Raw genomic sequence first — 17,149 nt, 5'->3', positions numbered from 1 at the left:
CGGCTCACGGGGCGCTAGAGGGTCAGAAAGGACCCGCCCTTCCCAGACGGGCCCTGCGGGGCGAAGGTTGTCCTCAAGACCACGTGAGGCTTCCTCGCCCCTAAAAAGCCCCAAACAGGCCGGGCTTATGAGAGAGGAAAGTTAAGAAAGACGCCCGAACCTCCGCGTCCGGGCGCCCCGCTGCCGGCCCCAGAACCGCTCTGCCAGCAGCTGCCTGGTCCTGCCGAGCGGAGCGGAGCGGAGATCGCGGCCGCCGAGCAATGTCCCGCCACAGCCTGGATGAGCACCTCGGGCTGCCCCCGCCGCCGGCCCGGCTGCCGCTGCTCCTGCTGCTTCTGGCCGCCGCGGTGCCTCCGAGCCAGGCAGGTGAGCCGCGCGCCCAGTGTGCCGCCCCTGCTGGGGGCGTCGGGAGGGACCCCTGGGAGCCCGCGCGCTCCCCTCTGCGCGCGTGCCGCCCCGTGCGCTCCAGACTCCACTCAAGCTGACTTCCCGCGGGTGTCCGTCTGTTTTCTGGGTGGACGCCAAGGAACGCGCTTCTGCCTAGGTGGGGGACGGCCCGGGTTGCTCCAGCCCTGCTGGCGCTCGGGGATGGCCCCGGACGAGGACTTGGGGGTGTGTTTCTCCGAACTTAGAAAGTGCTGGCCGGAATTCTTGGCAGACAAATCGGTTCGCTCCGGCACGGCTCTTGGCTTTGCTGATTCTTGGCTGATCCTAAAAAAGTCAGCCAAAGGACATCTAAAAATATTTATTCTCATCATAGAGTGTGATCCAGGTTGCCACTTTTTTTCTTTTTGACAGTGGCTTTGGTTTAAAGTGTTGAGAAATGCAACCTGGTATTGTTAGCTTGAAATGTGCTAGACAGTGTACCCAAAGATTTATGTTCTTGCATATACTGCTCACTGCAATCCTAAATGGGCTTCCAAGGTGGCATAGTGGTAAAACAGAATCCGCCTGCCAATGCAGAAAACGCAGGAGGCGTGGATTTGATCCCTGGGTGAGGAAGATCCCCTGGAGAAGGAAACCCACTCCAGTTTTCTTGCCTGGGAAATCCCATGGAAAGAGGAGTCTGGCGGGCTACAGTCCATGGAATGGCAAAGAGTCTGACAGGACTTAGCCACTAAACAACAACAATAACACGATCCTAAATAGGTTTAGTATCCCTGTTCTACAGGTGAGAAAGTTTGAGATTGAGCAAGTTCAATGATTTGCATAAAGATACACAACAAATGGAGGCAGCTGAAATGCAAAAAGGCACATACTTGACTACTCCCCTCTTAATAAAACAGGTTTTAAATAAGGTTTTATTCCTACAGGTATTGACACTGAACTGTACCCTTTGCTTCAAAAGCAAAAGGAGGGTGTGTGTGTTGGGGATGCGGGGGGGGGGGGGGGGGGGGGGGGGGGGGGCTGGGTTTTATTTGTTTCACTCCCAATGAGTACAACTAAGATTAAGTTTAAAAAAAAACAACCTGAAAGACTTCAAAAGTAACATTTAAGAGACAATTTATTTAAAATGAGAGAGGATTCATTTTATTTCCTAATCCCTTTTCTGTGCTGACCTTGCGCAAGAGTAGGGTGAGGTTCAGCAGGTCTATCCCTTCCTAAAAGCGCCTTATGGGTTCTTGTTCTACTGTCTTCCATCAACCAGTATGTGCAGTTACCAGATTTCAAAGCCTTAGCTTTCGCAACGTGACCACTTATCACTGTTACATTTTTTCAGTCTCTAAAGCTGCCTCAGCTTCTGAGCTCAGAAGTGATCACTCCCTGGCTCCTGACCCGTGATTTGCCTGCACATTCTGGAGGCGCTGGTGTGGATGCCGCCTCTTAGCCCACTTAGAGTGCTCATTTGAACTCACCTGGGACAGGCTGGGGAGTGTCCCGGAAACGGAAATGGCAGAAACTTTTCTCCCTTTCCTGGTCTCCTTTTAGATTATTGGGATTGTTTTAAATGTTCTGGGAGATGGAGTGGGTAGCCTAAAGAGTGAGGTGGAGACATTGTTTTTCTGAAGATGGGGCACTGTTTATTTAGGAAAATATCACCCTGCAAGAAACTGCTTCTTAAACTGAGTCCCTGATTCTGGCCTCAGTCTATTATAGACTTCAAACATAATCACATTGCATTTATCTTTCCAGACTGAAAGCCCCACGTGTGTTTTAGGATCCCAGCGGCTTGTGGCCCCAACCAGAGATTGAACCCAAGCCGTCGACAATAAAAGCATGGAGTTCTAACCACTGGACCACCAGGGAATTACCAGTTTTTCTAGTCATATATATAGGGCAGTCAGGTTGTCACTAGGGAAAGACATGGGTTGGTTGCCAAGACACTCATAAAGTGGCATGTGCCTTGGTAAAGTGAGTTTCAGATCTGGCCCTGGGTTTCTCAGGGATAGACTCTAGAAATTCATTCTTTGCCGTTCTCCAGAGCTAATTGGATACAAGGAAACTGATTTTTAACAATCCAGTTATTTGTGTAGCCTGCTCCGGGCACATTCTCACTGTAATCAAACTACCTGGGATAAAAAATATATCAGGGATTCTCAGGCTGAGGACCTGATTCATCTGCTTCTCCCTAGGACTGGGCATTTCAGGCAGTACATAGCTGCTTCTTACCGGTCACTGCTTGCCCAAAACAGCTGGTCACAGACTCCTTTTCCACCTTCCATGGCTTACCAGTACCACTTGAGACTGACTGACTGCCTATCTAGATTAGCTAATCCCTTGAAGTGGCTCTCAAGGAGTCTACAGTTCTGGAGTTGTTCAGGCTCTTAATTGACATAGCAGACTTGTGGTTGAGGCCAATCTCAATTGATTCTTTATCTCTGAGGGCTTCCTTATTTCCAGATTCCCTGTGGAAGTTGCGCCATATGTTCACTCTTTCCATGGCAGGTCTTCATTCTTGGAAGTCAAATATTAGAGAGATAGGTTGGAATTCCAAGACAGAAGCCATGGGGCCAGACCACCTATGTTTGAAGCCTGGCTGCAATACTGACAAACTGCATGACTTTTAGCTAATTATCTAATCTCTCCATGCCTCAATTTCCTCATCTGTAAAATGGATATTATAATAATACCTATATCGTAAGTTTGTTATGAGGAACAGGGCCTGGCACTAGTGTGAAAGTCCCTCAGTCATGTCCGACTCAGTCTTTACCAATTGAGCTATCAGGAAAGCTTAACTAAGTAGGGCACATAGTAGGGGCTATATAATTGAATTACTATTATGACCAGCCACGGGAGTTGCTTTTCTCTGAAAAGGCATCATGGATCTCTTGATAAGACAACAGAATTGCTGATGATAATCCCTGTTCAGTGAAGTAATAACTTGTTATAAAAACAGATTTTCTTAATCATGGCCTAACATTCTGGGGAGTTGGGGTGCATACCAGTATGTTAAGCAGCTCTTTCAGAAAGCTCTTTCAGAAGTCATCATGATTATTTTTGCCAAAGTGCACTTTTCTTAACCATGGCTGCTTTAGAATTTCCCAGTACTTTCCTGTTTTTCGGGCTTCCCTGGCGACCCAGCTAGTAAAGAATCCACCTGCAATGTGGGAGACCTGAATTTGATCCCTGGGTTGGGGAGACCCACTGGAGAAGGGAACAGCTACCTACTCCAGTATTCTGGCCTGGAGAATTCCATGGATTATACAGTCCCTGGAGTCGCAGAGTCGGACACAACTGAGCGACTTTCACTTCACTTCAGTTCACTTCCTGTTTTTCTGTACCAGGTTTTTTTTTTTTTTTTTTTAATGTGGTAATGTATTATCTTAAAAAAAAAAACAACACACACACACTTTTTATTTTACATTGGAATATAGGCCGTTAACAATGTAATAGTTTCAGGTGCATAGCAGAGCAACTTGGCCATACATATACATGTATCCATTCTTCCCCAAACTCCCTTCCCATCCAGGCTGCTACATAACATTGAACAGAGTTCCCTGTGTTATACAATAGATCCTTGTTAGTTATAGGTTTTAAATACAGCTGTGTATACATGTCAACCCCCAAACCCCCTCATTATCCCTTCCCTTCACTCTTGGCCCTGGTAACCATAAGTTTGTTCTCTAAATCTGTGACTTTGTTTCTGTTTTGTAAATAAGTTCATTTGTATCATTTCTTTTTAGATTTCACATATAGGCAATATCTTATGATATTTCTCCTTCTGTGTCTGACTTACTTCACTCAGGATGACAAACTCTAGATCCATCCGTGTTGCTGCAAGTGACATTATTTCATTCTTTTTAATGGCTGAGTAATATCACATTGCGTATATGTATCACAGTTTGTTTATCTGTTCCTCTGTCAATGGACATTTAGGTTGCTTCCATGTCTTGACTATTGTAAGCAGTGCTGTAATGAACATAGGGGTGCATATATCCTTTCTGATCATGTTTTCCTCCAGATATGTGCCCAGGAGTGGGATTGCAGGGTCATATAGTAGCCCTATTTTTAGTTTTTAAAGAAACCTCCATACTGTTCTCCATAGTGGCTGTATGAATTTACATTCCCACCAACACTGCAGGAGGGTTCCCTTCTCTCAACACCTTCTCCAGCATTTATTGTTTGTGGAATTTTTGATGATAGCCATTCTGGCTGTTGTAAGGTAATAACTTATTGTAGCTTTGATTTGCATTTCTCTAATAATTAGTGATGTTAAACATCTTTTCATGTGCCTCTTGGCCATCTGTATGTCTTCTTTGGAGAAATGTCTATTGAGGTCCTCTGCCCATTTTTTTACTGGGTTGTTTGTTTTTGATGCTATTAAGCCACAGGAGCTGTTTATAAATTTTGGAGACTAATCCCTTGTTGGTCACATATTTGCAAATATTTTCCCCAATCTTTGGGTTATCTTTGGTTTTGTTTATGGTTTCTTTTGCTATGTATAAGCTTTTGAGTTTAATTAGGTCCCATTTGTTTTTGTTTTTATTTCCATTACTCTGGGAGATGAATCAAAAAAGATTGCTGCCATTTATGTCAGAGAGTGTTCTGCCGATGTTTTCTTCTAGGAGCTGTGTAGTGTCTTTAATCCATTTTGAGTTTATTTTTGTGTATGGTACTAAAGAGTGATCTAATTTCTTTTCTTTTTTTTTTTTTACATGTAGCTGTCCAGTTTTCCCAGCATCATTTATTGAAGTGACTATCTTCCCATCACTGTATAGTCTGATCTCCTTTGTCATAGATTAATTGAGCACAGGTGCATGAGTTTATTTCTGGGCATTCTATTCTGTTCCATTGATCTATATATCTGTTTTTCTGCCAGTACCATACTGTTTTGATGACTATAGTTTTGCAGGATAATCTTGAGTCAGAGAGCCTGATCCCTCCAGTTCTGTTTTTCTTTCTTAAGATTTTTTTGATGATTTGGGATCTTTTGTGCCTCCATACAAATTTTAAGATTTTTTGTTCTACTTCTGTGAAAAATGTCATTGGTTATTTGATAAGGATTGCATTTGATCTGTAGATTGCCTTGGGTAATATAGTTATTTGGACAATAGTGATTCTTTCAATCCAAGAACATAATATATTTTTTCATCTGTGTCATCTTTGATTTCTTTAATCAGTGTCTAATAGTATTCCATGTACAGGTCTTTTGCACCCTGGGTAGATTTATTCCTAGGTGTTTTATTTTGTTCTATTTTTTTGAAGCAATGATAATGGGATTGTTTCCTTAATTTCTCTTTCTGATATTTCACTTTTAGTGCATAGAAATGCAAGAGATTTCTCTCTATTAATTTTGTGTCCTGAAACTTTACTGAATTCATTGATGAGCTCTAGTAGTTTTCTGGTAGTATCTTTAGGGTTTTTTATGTATAGTATCATGGCAGTTTCACTTTTTTTTTTCCCAGTTTGGATTCCTTTTATTTTCTTCTCTGATTGCTGTAGCTAGGACTTCCTAGCTATGTTGAATACAAGTGGTAAAAGTGGACATCCTTGCCTTTTTCCTGATCTTAGAGGCAATGCTTTCAGCTTTTCACCATTGACTATGATGTTATCTGTAGGTCTGTCTTATACAGCCTTTATTCTGTTGAGGTATGTTTTCTTTATGGAGAAGGAAATGGCAACCCACTCCAATATTCTTGCCCAGAAAATTCCATAAACAGAGGAGCCTGGAGGGCTACAGTCCATGGAGTTGCAAAGAGTCAGCTTTGACTGAGCGACTGAGCATGTGTTTCCTTTATGCCCACTTTCTGGAGAGTTTTTTTTTTTTTTCATCATAAACTGGTGCTGAATTTTGTTAGAAGCTTTTTCTGTTTTTATTGAGATGATCATATAGTTTTTATCCTTCAGTTTGTTGATGTGGTTTATCACACTGCTTGATTTGTGAATATTGAAAAATCCTTGCATCCCTGGGATAAATCCCACTTAATCATGGTATTTGAGCCTTTTAATGTATTGTTGGATTAGAATTGATAGTATTTTGTTGAGGATTTCTGTGTCTGTGTTCATCAGTGATGTTGGCCTGTAATTTTCTTATCTGTGTGGTATCTTTGTCTGATTTTGGTATCAGAGTGACGGTGGCCTCATAGAATGATTTTGAGAATTTTCCTTCCTCTGCCATTCTTTCAGAACAGTTTCAGACGGGTAGGTGCTAGCTCTTCTCTAAATGTTTGATAGAAGTCTCCTGTGTCCTGGACTTTTGTTTTTTGGGAGTTTTAAAATCACAGTTTCCATTTCAGTGCGTACAATTGGGCTATTCATATTTTTTACTTCTTCCTGGTTCAGTCTTGAGACTGCATCTTTTTAAAAATCTGTCCATTTCTTCCAGGTTGTCCATTTTATTGTCATACAGTTGCTTGTAGTAGTCTCTTATGATATTTTGTATTTCCGTGGCGTCAGTTGTAACATTTTTTGCATTTCTAATTTTATTGAATCCTCTCTCTATCTGACTGAGACTTTATCAGTTTTATCTTTTCGAAGAACCAGCTTTTAGTTTTGTTGATCTTTGCTGTTGTTTTCTTTGTCTCCATTTCACAAAGTTTTCTTTATGAAAACTTTTCTTTATGTTTTCTTTTCTTCTACTAACTTTAGGTTATGTCTGTTCTACTTTCTCTAATTGCTTTAAGTGTGAGGTTAGGTTGTTTATTTGAGATTGTTCTTGTTTCCTGAGGTAAGACGGTATTGCTAATAAATTGTCCTCTTAGAACTACTTTTGCTACATCCTATAGGTTTTGGATCATTGTGATTTCATTTTCATTTGTCTCTAGGTATTTTTTTTTATTTCCCCTTTGATTTCTTCAGTGATTCATTGTTTGTTTAGTATTGTTTAACCTCTCTGTGTTTGTGTTTTTATTTTTTTCCCCTTGTACTTTATTTCTAATCTCAAAGTGTTGTAGTTGGAAAACATGCTTGATATGACTTCAGTTTTCTTAAATTTACACTCACTTTGTGGCCAAGCATGTGGTCAGTCCTGGAGAATATTGCATGTGCACTTGAGAAACATGTATTCTTCTGCTTTTGAATGGAATGCTCTATAAATATAAATTAAGTCTATCTAGTCTAATGTGTTATTTAAGGCCTGTGTTTCCTTATTGATTTTCTGACTGGATGATGTATCCATTGATGAAAGTGGGACATTAAAGTCCCCCACTATTATCTTGTTACTGTCAATTTTTTGCTTTATGGCTGTTATGATTTGTCTTATGAATTGAGGTGCTTTTTTGTTGGGTACATATATATTTGCAGTTGTTATTTCTTCTTCTTGGATTGATCCCTTCCTTGATCATTATGTAATGTCCTTCTTTGTCTCTTATAAGAGTCTTTATTTTAAAGTCTATTTTGTCTGATATGAGTATGACTACTCCAGCTTTCTTTTGATTTCCATTTGCATGGAATACCTTCTTCCATCCCCTCACTTTCAGTCTGTATGTGTCCCTAGGTCTGAGATGGGTCTCTTATAGACAGCATATGTACAGGTCTTGTTTTTGTAGCCATTCAAACAGTCTCAGTCTTTTGGTTGGTGCATTTTATCCATTTGCATTTAAGGTAATTATCAGTATGTGTGTTCCTATTGCCATTTTCTTAATTATTTGGGGTTTGTTTTTGTGGGTCTTTTTTCTTCCTTTCCTCTTTTGTTTTCGTCTCTTGTGGTTTGACGGTCATCTTTAGTGTTATGTTGGGTTTCTTTTTGTGTGTGTGTGGGTATATCTATTGTAGTTTTTAGGTTTTCCTCTTCTATGAAGTTTTGATATAGCAGTCTATAGATGCACAGGTTGTTTTAAGTTGCTAGTCTCTTTCCTACCTAGAGGAGTTCCTTTTGTTTTTGTTGTAAAGCTTTTCTGATGGTGTTGAATTCTTGACTTTCGCTTGTTTGGAAAACTTTGGATTTCTCCCTCAAATCTGAATGATATGCTTGCTGGGTAGAGTATTCTTGGTTGTAGTTTCCTCCCTTTCATCACTTTAAATACATTGTGCCACTCCCTTCTGGCTTGCAGGGTTTCTGCCTAGAAGTCAGCTCATAACCTTAGGGAAGTACCCGTGTATGTTGTCATTTTCCCCTTGTTGATTTTAATAGTTTTTCATTGTCTTTAATTTTTGTCAGTTTGATTACCATGTGTCTTGCTGTGCTCTTCTTTGGGTTTACCCTGCCTGGGACACTCTGCACTTCCCAAACTTGGTTGAGGGGTTTCCTTTCCCATGTTCGAGAAGTTTTCAGCTATAGTCTCCTCAAATATTTTATTAGATCCTTTTTCTGTTTCTTATCATTTTTGGACTCCTACAATGCAAATGTTGGTGTGTTTAATATGTCCCATAGGTCTCTTAGGTTGCCTTTATTTCAGTCTTTATTTTGTTTAGTGGCAGTGATTTCCACCATTCTGTCTTCTAGGTCACTTATTCCTTCTTCTGCCTCATTTATTCTGCTTGATTCCTTCTAGTATCTATTTAATTTCAGTTATTGTACTTTTTGTCTCTGTTTGTTGTTATTTAATTCTTCCAGATCTTTATTAAACATTTCTTGCATTTTCTCAATCCTTGCCTAAATCATTTGTCCAAGATCCTGGATCATCTTCACTATCATTATTCTAAATTCTTTTTCTGGAACGTTGTCTATCTCTACTTCATTTAGTTGCTTTTCTAGGGTTTTATTTTGTTCCTTCATCTAAGACATAATCCTCCACATTTTCACTTTCTCTAACTTTCTATGATAGTGGTTTTTGTTCAACAGGCTGCAGGATTGCAGTTCTTGCTTCTGCTGTCTACCTTCTAGTAGATGGAGTATCTAAGAGTTTTGTGCAAGTTTCCTGATGGGAGGGACTGGTGGTAAGTAGAGCTGGGTCTTGCTCTTGTGGGACAAGTCTGTGCTCAGTTAAACTTTAACCCACTTGTCTGCTGATGGGTATGGCTGTGTTCCTTCCCTCTTGGTGGTTTGGCCTGGAGCAGCCCAACACTGGAGCCTATAGGCTGTTTGGTGTGGATAGTGGTGACCTCATGGAGGCCTCATGCCAATGAGTACTTCTGAGAACTGCTGCTACCAGTGTCTTTGTCTCCATGGTGAACCATAGCTGCCCCCCACTTCTGCAAAGACCCTCCAGCACTAGCAGGTAAGGTCTGGTTCAGTCTCCTATGGGGTCACTGGGTTCTAATGTGCACCAGATTTTGTGTGTGCCCTCCAAGAGTGGACTCTGTTTTCCCCAATCCTGTGGAAGTCCTGCAATCAAATCCCACTGGCCTTCAAAGTCAGGTTCTCTGGGGATTCCTTCTCCTGTTGCCAGACCCTCACATTGGGAAGCCTGACATGGGGCTCAGAACCTTCACTCCAGTGGGAGAAATTCTGTGATATAATTGATCTCCAGTTTGTGAGTAGCCCACCTGGTGATTATGTGATTTTATTTTATCATGATTGCACCCCTCCTACTATCTCATTGCAGCTTCTCCTTTGTCTCTGGATATGTGGGATATCTTTTTCAGTTGGTTCTAGCATCTTCCTGTCAATCATGGTTCAACAGTTTGTTGTGATTCCAGTGCTCTCTCAAGGAGTGAGTGCACATCCTTCTACTCTGCCATCTTGAACCAATTCAAGGGCTATACCAGTTTGTTAATCAGAATATATACAAGATAATTCCAAGAAATGGGAAAAGCCTCAACTAAAGTAATACATAGGGAAGGAAAGGAAGTAGATAAAAGTGTGAAGACTTGGTAAATGGCCAGAAGGAACAACTTCAGTTTCCTTTTTAGGGTAAGAACATTGGGGTGCATGTATCATTTCCAATCATGTTTTCCTCCAGATATATGCCCAGGAGTGGGATTGCAGGGTCTTGTGGTAGACCTATTTTTAGTTTTTAAAGAAGCCTCCATACTGTTCTCCGTAGTGGCTGTATCAATTTACATTCCCACCAACAATGCAGGAGAGTTCCCTTCTCTCCACACCTTCCCTGGCATTTATTGTTTGTGGATTTTTTTGATGATAACCATTTTGACTGGTGTGAGGTTTTATCTCATTGTAGTCTTGATTTGCATTTCTCTAATACTTAGCAATGTTGAGTTGAGAATACACAGATCAAAGCAGGTAGATGTTTCTTGCCTTTAGTAAGAACTAAAGGAAAAGGTGCTTATTTGAGGGTTGAGAATAGGGTGACTTTAGTTTGGGATGCGTGGAGTTTGGGATATTTTGAGAACATTTAGGGAATTCTCTCATAAAGACTAACATACAAATATACATTTATTATAGACTCTGATGGGGCAAATACAAGCATGACATCATGTTTATGACTAGACCTTAGCTAAAAACATTTTTTTAATAGATAAGTTCAGAAGAATTTCTGGGAGAAGTAGTAATACTTATTAATCTTTATTATTAAATTTTGTTTCCTGGTCCTGAAACTTATAGAAAAGATCAAAAACTTTCTCCAGAATAAAATTTAAAAGACCCTCCTGCAGTCCTGAAATTGGGGTATGTGTGTATGTGTTAGTTAGTTGCTCAGTTGTGTCCAACTCTTTGCGATCCCACGGACTAGCCTGCCATGCTCCTCAGTCTATGAAATTCTCCAGGAAAAATACTGCAGTGGTTTGCCATTCCCTTATCCAGGGGATCTTCCCAACCGATGGATAAAACCCAGGTCTCCTGCATTCAGGCAGATTCTTTACCATCTGAGCCACCAGGGAAGCCCCAAAATTGGGGTAGAAAATTTTAAGTAACTATTTCTTGGTGATTTACTTTCCATAATATATGAAGTGTTTATCCGTGAACTTCATCTTGGGTGTTGGTTCTGACACACAAAATAGAAACTTTAATTTTCACACTTATTTAGACATTATTATCACTTGTGTCACCTGTTAACGTTTTGTTGGATTCCAAATTACAAAGCATTAACTATTGAAATAGCAAAAAAGGTAGTAGCAGCAATAATGCAGTGAATCTCAAGGAATTAATTTTGTTTAACATTTTAAGAATTGGTTAAGAATACGTTTGTTTTACCTTTTTCTAAAAATAGAGAAGGTTCCAGTTGCTTCTACAACTATGTCTCACAATTTTTTGATAGCTTAAAGATGTGACTACAAAATGTATTAATAATGTTATTATGTAGGTTTCTTGTACTACTATGAAACAGGAATTTACTTAATGTGGTTAAAAAAATGAAACTAATAGAGGTAGTGAAATTATGAAGAAACTTGAGTCTAACACTTGAAACTCCATGTCTGCATAGACAGCAGATATGTTATAATCTTCTTGGGAAAAATTGTGAAAGTCTCTTGATTGAGAGAGACAGGCTTGCTCTGAAGTTTGTCCTGCAGCCTTGCAAACACAGCTTTAGTTCTAATATAAAGTAGCATCAAGTTACTCAAACCAGACCTAAGATATCAAAATTCTAATTTACAGTGAGAAATCCAGAATTAATGTACCACAGATGTGATGTGAATCTGTCTCCAATGGTAGCCTTCCAGCCAGTGTAAAAGCTGGGGATTTAAGTGGCCATAGGATAAAACATTATATTAAGCCCAAGGGAGTCAATACAATGAGATACTTGATGCCACCCCTCATTCTTAACAAGTTTATAGTCAAATTTACTGCAACAAATACAAACAAATGCGTATAACTAAAGAGAGATCTAGATGAGCAATGAGCTGAGTGCTGAATCAGAATGGGGCAAAGCTGACTTTCTGTTGGTAAGACTGTTGACAAGAACTCTGAGTTAAGCCAGCAGTGAAGAACCAGGTACACTTCTAGGAGGTGAAGGAAAGACATCATTCCAGAGCCAAGGAAATCTGCAGCATTTTTATGTACTAGTATTTTGTTTCCTTGAAGCTATTTTTTTTAAACTAATCCCTTTCAACCTGCTTTGTGTATTGGACACATTATTCAACCCACCTCATACTCTGCCTTTTATTCTAGCTTCACTCAGGTAAGCTGAGGCACCTCACCTCAGCCAAACTGCAAGAGCCCCCACTTTCTACCTCAGAGCTCCTCTAAAATCCTAACTGTTTAACACTGGAGCATGTACATAACTGGGAATGGTCAAAAGCCACCTTGGACCTCCGCAGGATGGGAGTGGGTGGATAAATGCTCTCCCTCTTTCCACCCTTGGCGTGTGGTCTTCAGAGGCTTACTCTGCACACCTCTTTGGACCATCCTGAAATGCACCCTGCTGCTTTCCCTCCCTCCCTGTTCCCCTCTCCTAGCCCCCGACTCCTGTTCTCTGGAGCACCTCGCCAAATGATTCTCTTTCCATCCAGAATCCCAGGCTCTGGTTTCTGGAGAGAGTGAGAGCTAAACTACCAACTTAGGATTTTGTTGCCTGGAGATTGATTATTCATTAGTCAGTTATTTTCTTAGTGACTCTGATGAAGAGACAAAGCAAATCTAAAAACCAGGTATCCATTTACTTTAAGTCCTTTCAGAGAAGGAAAGGCACAAAGCCAGGGTACAGAGAAGGAAGCTGAGTGACTGAGCAAAGCTGAGTGCTTTGCTCATGAAAGAGAAAAGCAATTCGAGGATCATAGTAAACTATTAGCTAAAACTAATCTGAATAGATTAAGTTGCAATTTTGCTTTTATATTTTCACTGACATATGCTCTGCTTTCTCATGTTTCTTTTTTCCCTGTGTCTAACTGACTGACTATATTAGGGGAAAATTGTATTGCTCAGGGTTGAATACCACTTCCTCTTTCATAAATGAAGTGCTAGCAGACTTAGGTTCCAACTATGGGAAAAAGTGATTTCGACCATGTTTGACTGTTTTACAAATTCTAAGACAGCGTGCCGAATTTTTTTCCAACTGAAAACAATTAACTTATAGAAAATATTAGAATACATAGGTAAAGAAAAGAAATTCAATTTGGATGTTTGGGTTTTTACAGAGAAATCAAAAAAATTGATGGGGCTTCTTTTCATCTTTATCTGTGGAAGGAAAAACTTTTTTAGAAAGTAATATTCTCAGTCATTCAATAAATATTTATCAAGTGCATTGATTCTAAGGATGTTGCTGTTAGAAATGTTTAAGTCTCATTTTCACAAACATGGCATTTGCCCCTTGGGCATCTCAATGTCCTCTAGGCTTCTTACCCGAGCTTGAGGACATAACGACTTGAGTTATTTTAGACTAACCTCTGTGAATGTTCAGATAAATTTCACTTTGGGGTCAGGAACACACACATGTAATCTAGATCCATCACAGAAACATTATTGTGCCAGCTCTAGCATTCCCAGGATATGCGGTCATAAGCAAAAGTTGCCCCTACCTTCACAGAGCCTGCATAGAGCATGGTTGAGATTAGAATTATGTGATATTTTTCTACCTTTTTGCTATTACAGTTTCCACACCAATCACTTCACAACATGGAAATTTTTTTTTTAATAGAAAAGCATAAGGCTTAAACTAATCAAGTATTTAAGAAAAAAAAATTTTTTTTTAAGGCATGAGACTGGACAACCAGGAAGAGTTGATATATGGAGAAAACATTGAGGAACGGAGAACATCAATTAGGGGTAGCACAAGAAACTCAGATTTTGGCTTAATTCTCAAAGCACTTGCTAAATTGGTCAGTGTGTTAGCAGTAAATTTTTCTCATTGAATTCTCCTGAGGACTGGGTAAAAAAAAATTTTTTTTCCCTTATATGGGGGCATATGAATGTCAAAAAAGCACAGATTTGCAGAAGTTTGTTATTTGTGGTAAGAAAAAGGGGTAGTACCAGTAACAGTGAAACAGCCATCCTTTCTCATTTCCCTCCAAGTTCACTGGGGGTAAGGGTGGACAAGAATGCAGGAGAAAAGCTGGGAAGGGGCTGAGGCTGTAGCATTCATGGTCCAAGATCAGTTTGGAAAGCATATTTATTATATTTGGGAGGAGCAGAAAGGACTTTTCTGTGGATGTTGCCCACAATTATCCAACTGTGGTCAACTGACTCAGTAACAATTAGCCTCTCATCACCAGAAACCTGGTGAATAGGTAGTCTGCACCTGCCTATGTTTATCACTGCCATTACTTCCACTTCACCATTTTTAAACAAAGCCCACCATTATGGTCATGACTTAGAATAAATTGACTTTCCTGCTCGAGATCTTTCTTTAGCAGTTATAACATTAGCTGATTAGCACAGCTTGACCGAGTCCCAGTCTATCACCATGTTGGGCCAAGGTGCCATGATGCTCTAATATTAAGTTTCTAATTTTAGTGCTCATTTCATAGACAGTCTTTGCATAATATGGACTTCCCTGGTGGTCCAGTGGTTAAAACTGCATTCCCAATGCAGGGGGCCTCAGGTTCGATCCCTGGTCAGGGAACTAGATCCCATGTGCTGCAACTAGGAGTTCACATTCTGCAACCAAAGATTCCACATGCCTTAGCCAAATAAATACTGAGTCAGTTTTGAATGTTGAAAGCAGATAATCATATTTAAATATTGTATCTGAGCTTTCTAGTATCTTAACCACTAAAAACTTAGTATGTCCAAAACTAAACACATGCTCCCTCCCAGACATGTTTCCCTTCTGCTCCCTCTCCCAGTGATGATACAATACCCATCTGCTGAGTCGCAGCCCAGAATCTGAGTCACTCTGGCCTCCTCCCACCTCCCTGATGACCTGAATATAAAGTTTCTCTTTAACCTGAGCAGCTGTGCAATGGTTTCTGAGCCAGAGAAATGAATGCTGTACATACTATTTCTTTTCTTCGTTTTGCTCTCTTCCTGTGTCCTCCTTCCTTTTATAGATATTTATTGAATACCTATGGCTTCCCAGGTGGCTCAGTGGTAAAGAATCCACTTACCAATACAAGAGACATGGGTTCATTCCCTGGGATGGAAGATCCCCTGGAGAAGGAAATGGCAACCCACTCTAGTATTCTTGCCTGGAAAATCCCATGGATAGAGGAGTCTGGCAGGCTACGATCCACAGGGTCACAGAAGAGTCGGACATGACTTAGCGACTAAACAACAAAAACTGAGTACTTGTTGTGGGCCAGACAGTGTATTAGGTGCTGAGGAAACAAGTTCATAGGCTGGGAGCAGGAGCAGATGTGTAAGTTACATTAGACCAGCAGACCTCCACACAGACCAGCAGACTACATACAAGGTACATAGAGCTTGTAGAGAGAGCCAATCTCTATAAAGGGGATGCTGCCTCCTGAGTCTTAAATAACTGTTTTGAGATTACTCGGTAGTCAACAACGGGGAAAATCTCAGGCAGAGGAAACAGCATATGCAAAGTCAGAGGTGTTGGACCAGCTCATGGTAGGCCAGAGAGCTGTGTGTAATGGTTTCGAGATCACATGGAGTGCAACTAGATAGGCAGGCAGAAACCAGATCATGAAGGCCCAAGAGGATAAGTCAACGAATTTTAATTCTAGGAAGTGGAAGCCGTTGACAATTGGGGGTATTCAAGTAAACAAATTAGTTTTGCATTTTAGAAAGGTCACTCTGGCAAAGTATGAAAAATGGATTAAAAGTCAGAGACCTTGGGGGGAAAAAGCCTCTTCATAGTTTAGACTAGTTGTGATATTGAAACTAGCATAGAAATGGTCTTCCCTGTGTCTCAATAGTAGAGAATCTACCTGCCAATGCAGGAGACGCAGGTTCGATCCCTGGTTCTGGAAGATCCCACATGCTGCGAACAGCTAACCCTGTACACTGCAATGACCGAGCCTGTGCTCTAGAACCTGGAAGCTACAACTACTGAGGCTGTGTGTGGCAATTACTGAAACCCAAGCATCCTAGACCCTGTTCTCTGCAACAAGAGAAGCCACCACAAGGAGAAACACATGCACCGCAACTAGAGCGTAGCCCCTGCTTGTCACAGCTAGAGAAAAGCCTGTGTGCAGCAACAAAGACCCAGCACAGCCAAAACCAAATAAATTTGTTTTTTTTTTTTTTAAACTAGCATAGAAAGGAAGAGCTATTTAGGAGTTTTGATTAAATATGAGTTGTGGAGGAGAGAGGACACCTGGATGGATTTGGGTTTTAGGCTGAAAGACCACAAAGCTAGAAAGCAGAAGGTGGAGGATGGATTGGAAGAGAATATGAATTTTGCTTTGGATATTTTTAATTCCTAGTGCTAAAGGAATCATCCAGAAGGTATTATCCATTGTGCTGTTGGGGATAAAGTGGAACTCCTGGGAAAAGTAAGGAAAAGGCAAGTAGGGGAGGTGGTGCTTCAGGAGATTGTTATTCCAGAGGCCATGGGAGGAAAGAGCTTTAAGAATAAGTGGTCACCGGGGTCATATGCTTTTGGAAGTTCATGTGACGTTAAGATTCGAGAATTTCATTTGTGATCCAGGGAGGGCTTCTGTGGCTGGTTAGCTTTGAGCTGCAAGACAGTAACCTGAATGGGGACGAGCCACTGCAGAGAGGGAGCTTTAGGGTACAGGAGCAAGAAGATACAGGATGCAGTGAAGTTCCTCATGAAAGTGAGAGCCACTTAAGGAAAGTGGTGGGACCCAGGACATGGGTGGAGGGATGGAGGAGACCAAGAAGGGTGAGATGGCACAGGAGCTGTGAGGATCAATTCACAAAATTATCAAGAACTTGAGGAATCCACAGGTGATAGTTTCTATCATTTCTACAAAATAGGAATCTAATGTCATTTGTGAAGAATTAAGCAGGAGACACCTCTTCCATTGAAGGAGGCAGAAAGGCAACAGCCAGAAGGAGGAAATCAAGGCATCTGAAAAGAGTTAACCAGACCTGGCTTCCAGCAACCCACTGACTCAGGACTTGAAC

At 40.8% G+C, this 17,149-nt stretch overlaps 1 protein-coding gene across 2 annotated transcripts in view; it reads left to right on the top strand.

The window, feature by feature from the left end:
* The first annotated feature begins 38 nt into the window (after positions 1–38).
* Positions 39–17,149, top strand: part of PLBD1 (phospholipase B domain containing 1) — an 86,981-nt gene continuing 69,870 nt past the window's right edge. Inside the window, exon 1 of one of the 2 annotated variants that reach the window (XM_020910786.2) lies at positions 39–366. In XM_020910786.2, the coding sequence (XP_020766445.1) occupies positions 261–366 (106 nt within the window). In that variant the 5' untranslated portion in view covers positions 39–260. Of the gene's footprint in view, positions 367–9,454; positions 9,540–17,149 lie in introns of those variants that run through there. The other variant, XM_070453654.1, reaches the window with a different exon arrangement.

Source organism: Odocoileus virginianus, chromosome 23, assembly GCF_023699985.2.
Source record: "Odocoileus virginianus isolate 20LAN1187 ecotype Illinois chromosome 23, Ovbor_1.2, whole genome shotgun sequence".
NCBI lineage: Eukaryota > Metazoa > Chordata > Mammalia > Artiodactyla > Cervidae > Odocoileus > Odocoileus virginianus.
This window is presented reverse-complemented; position numbering and strand designations above follow the sequence as displayed.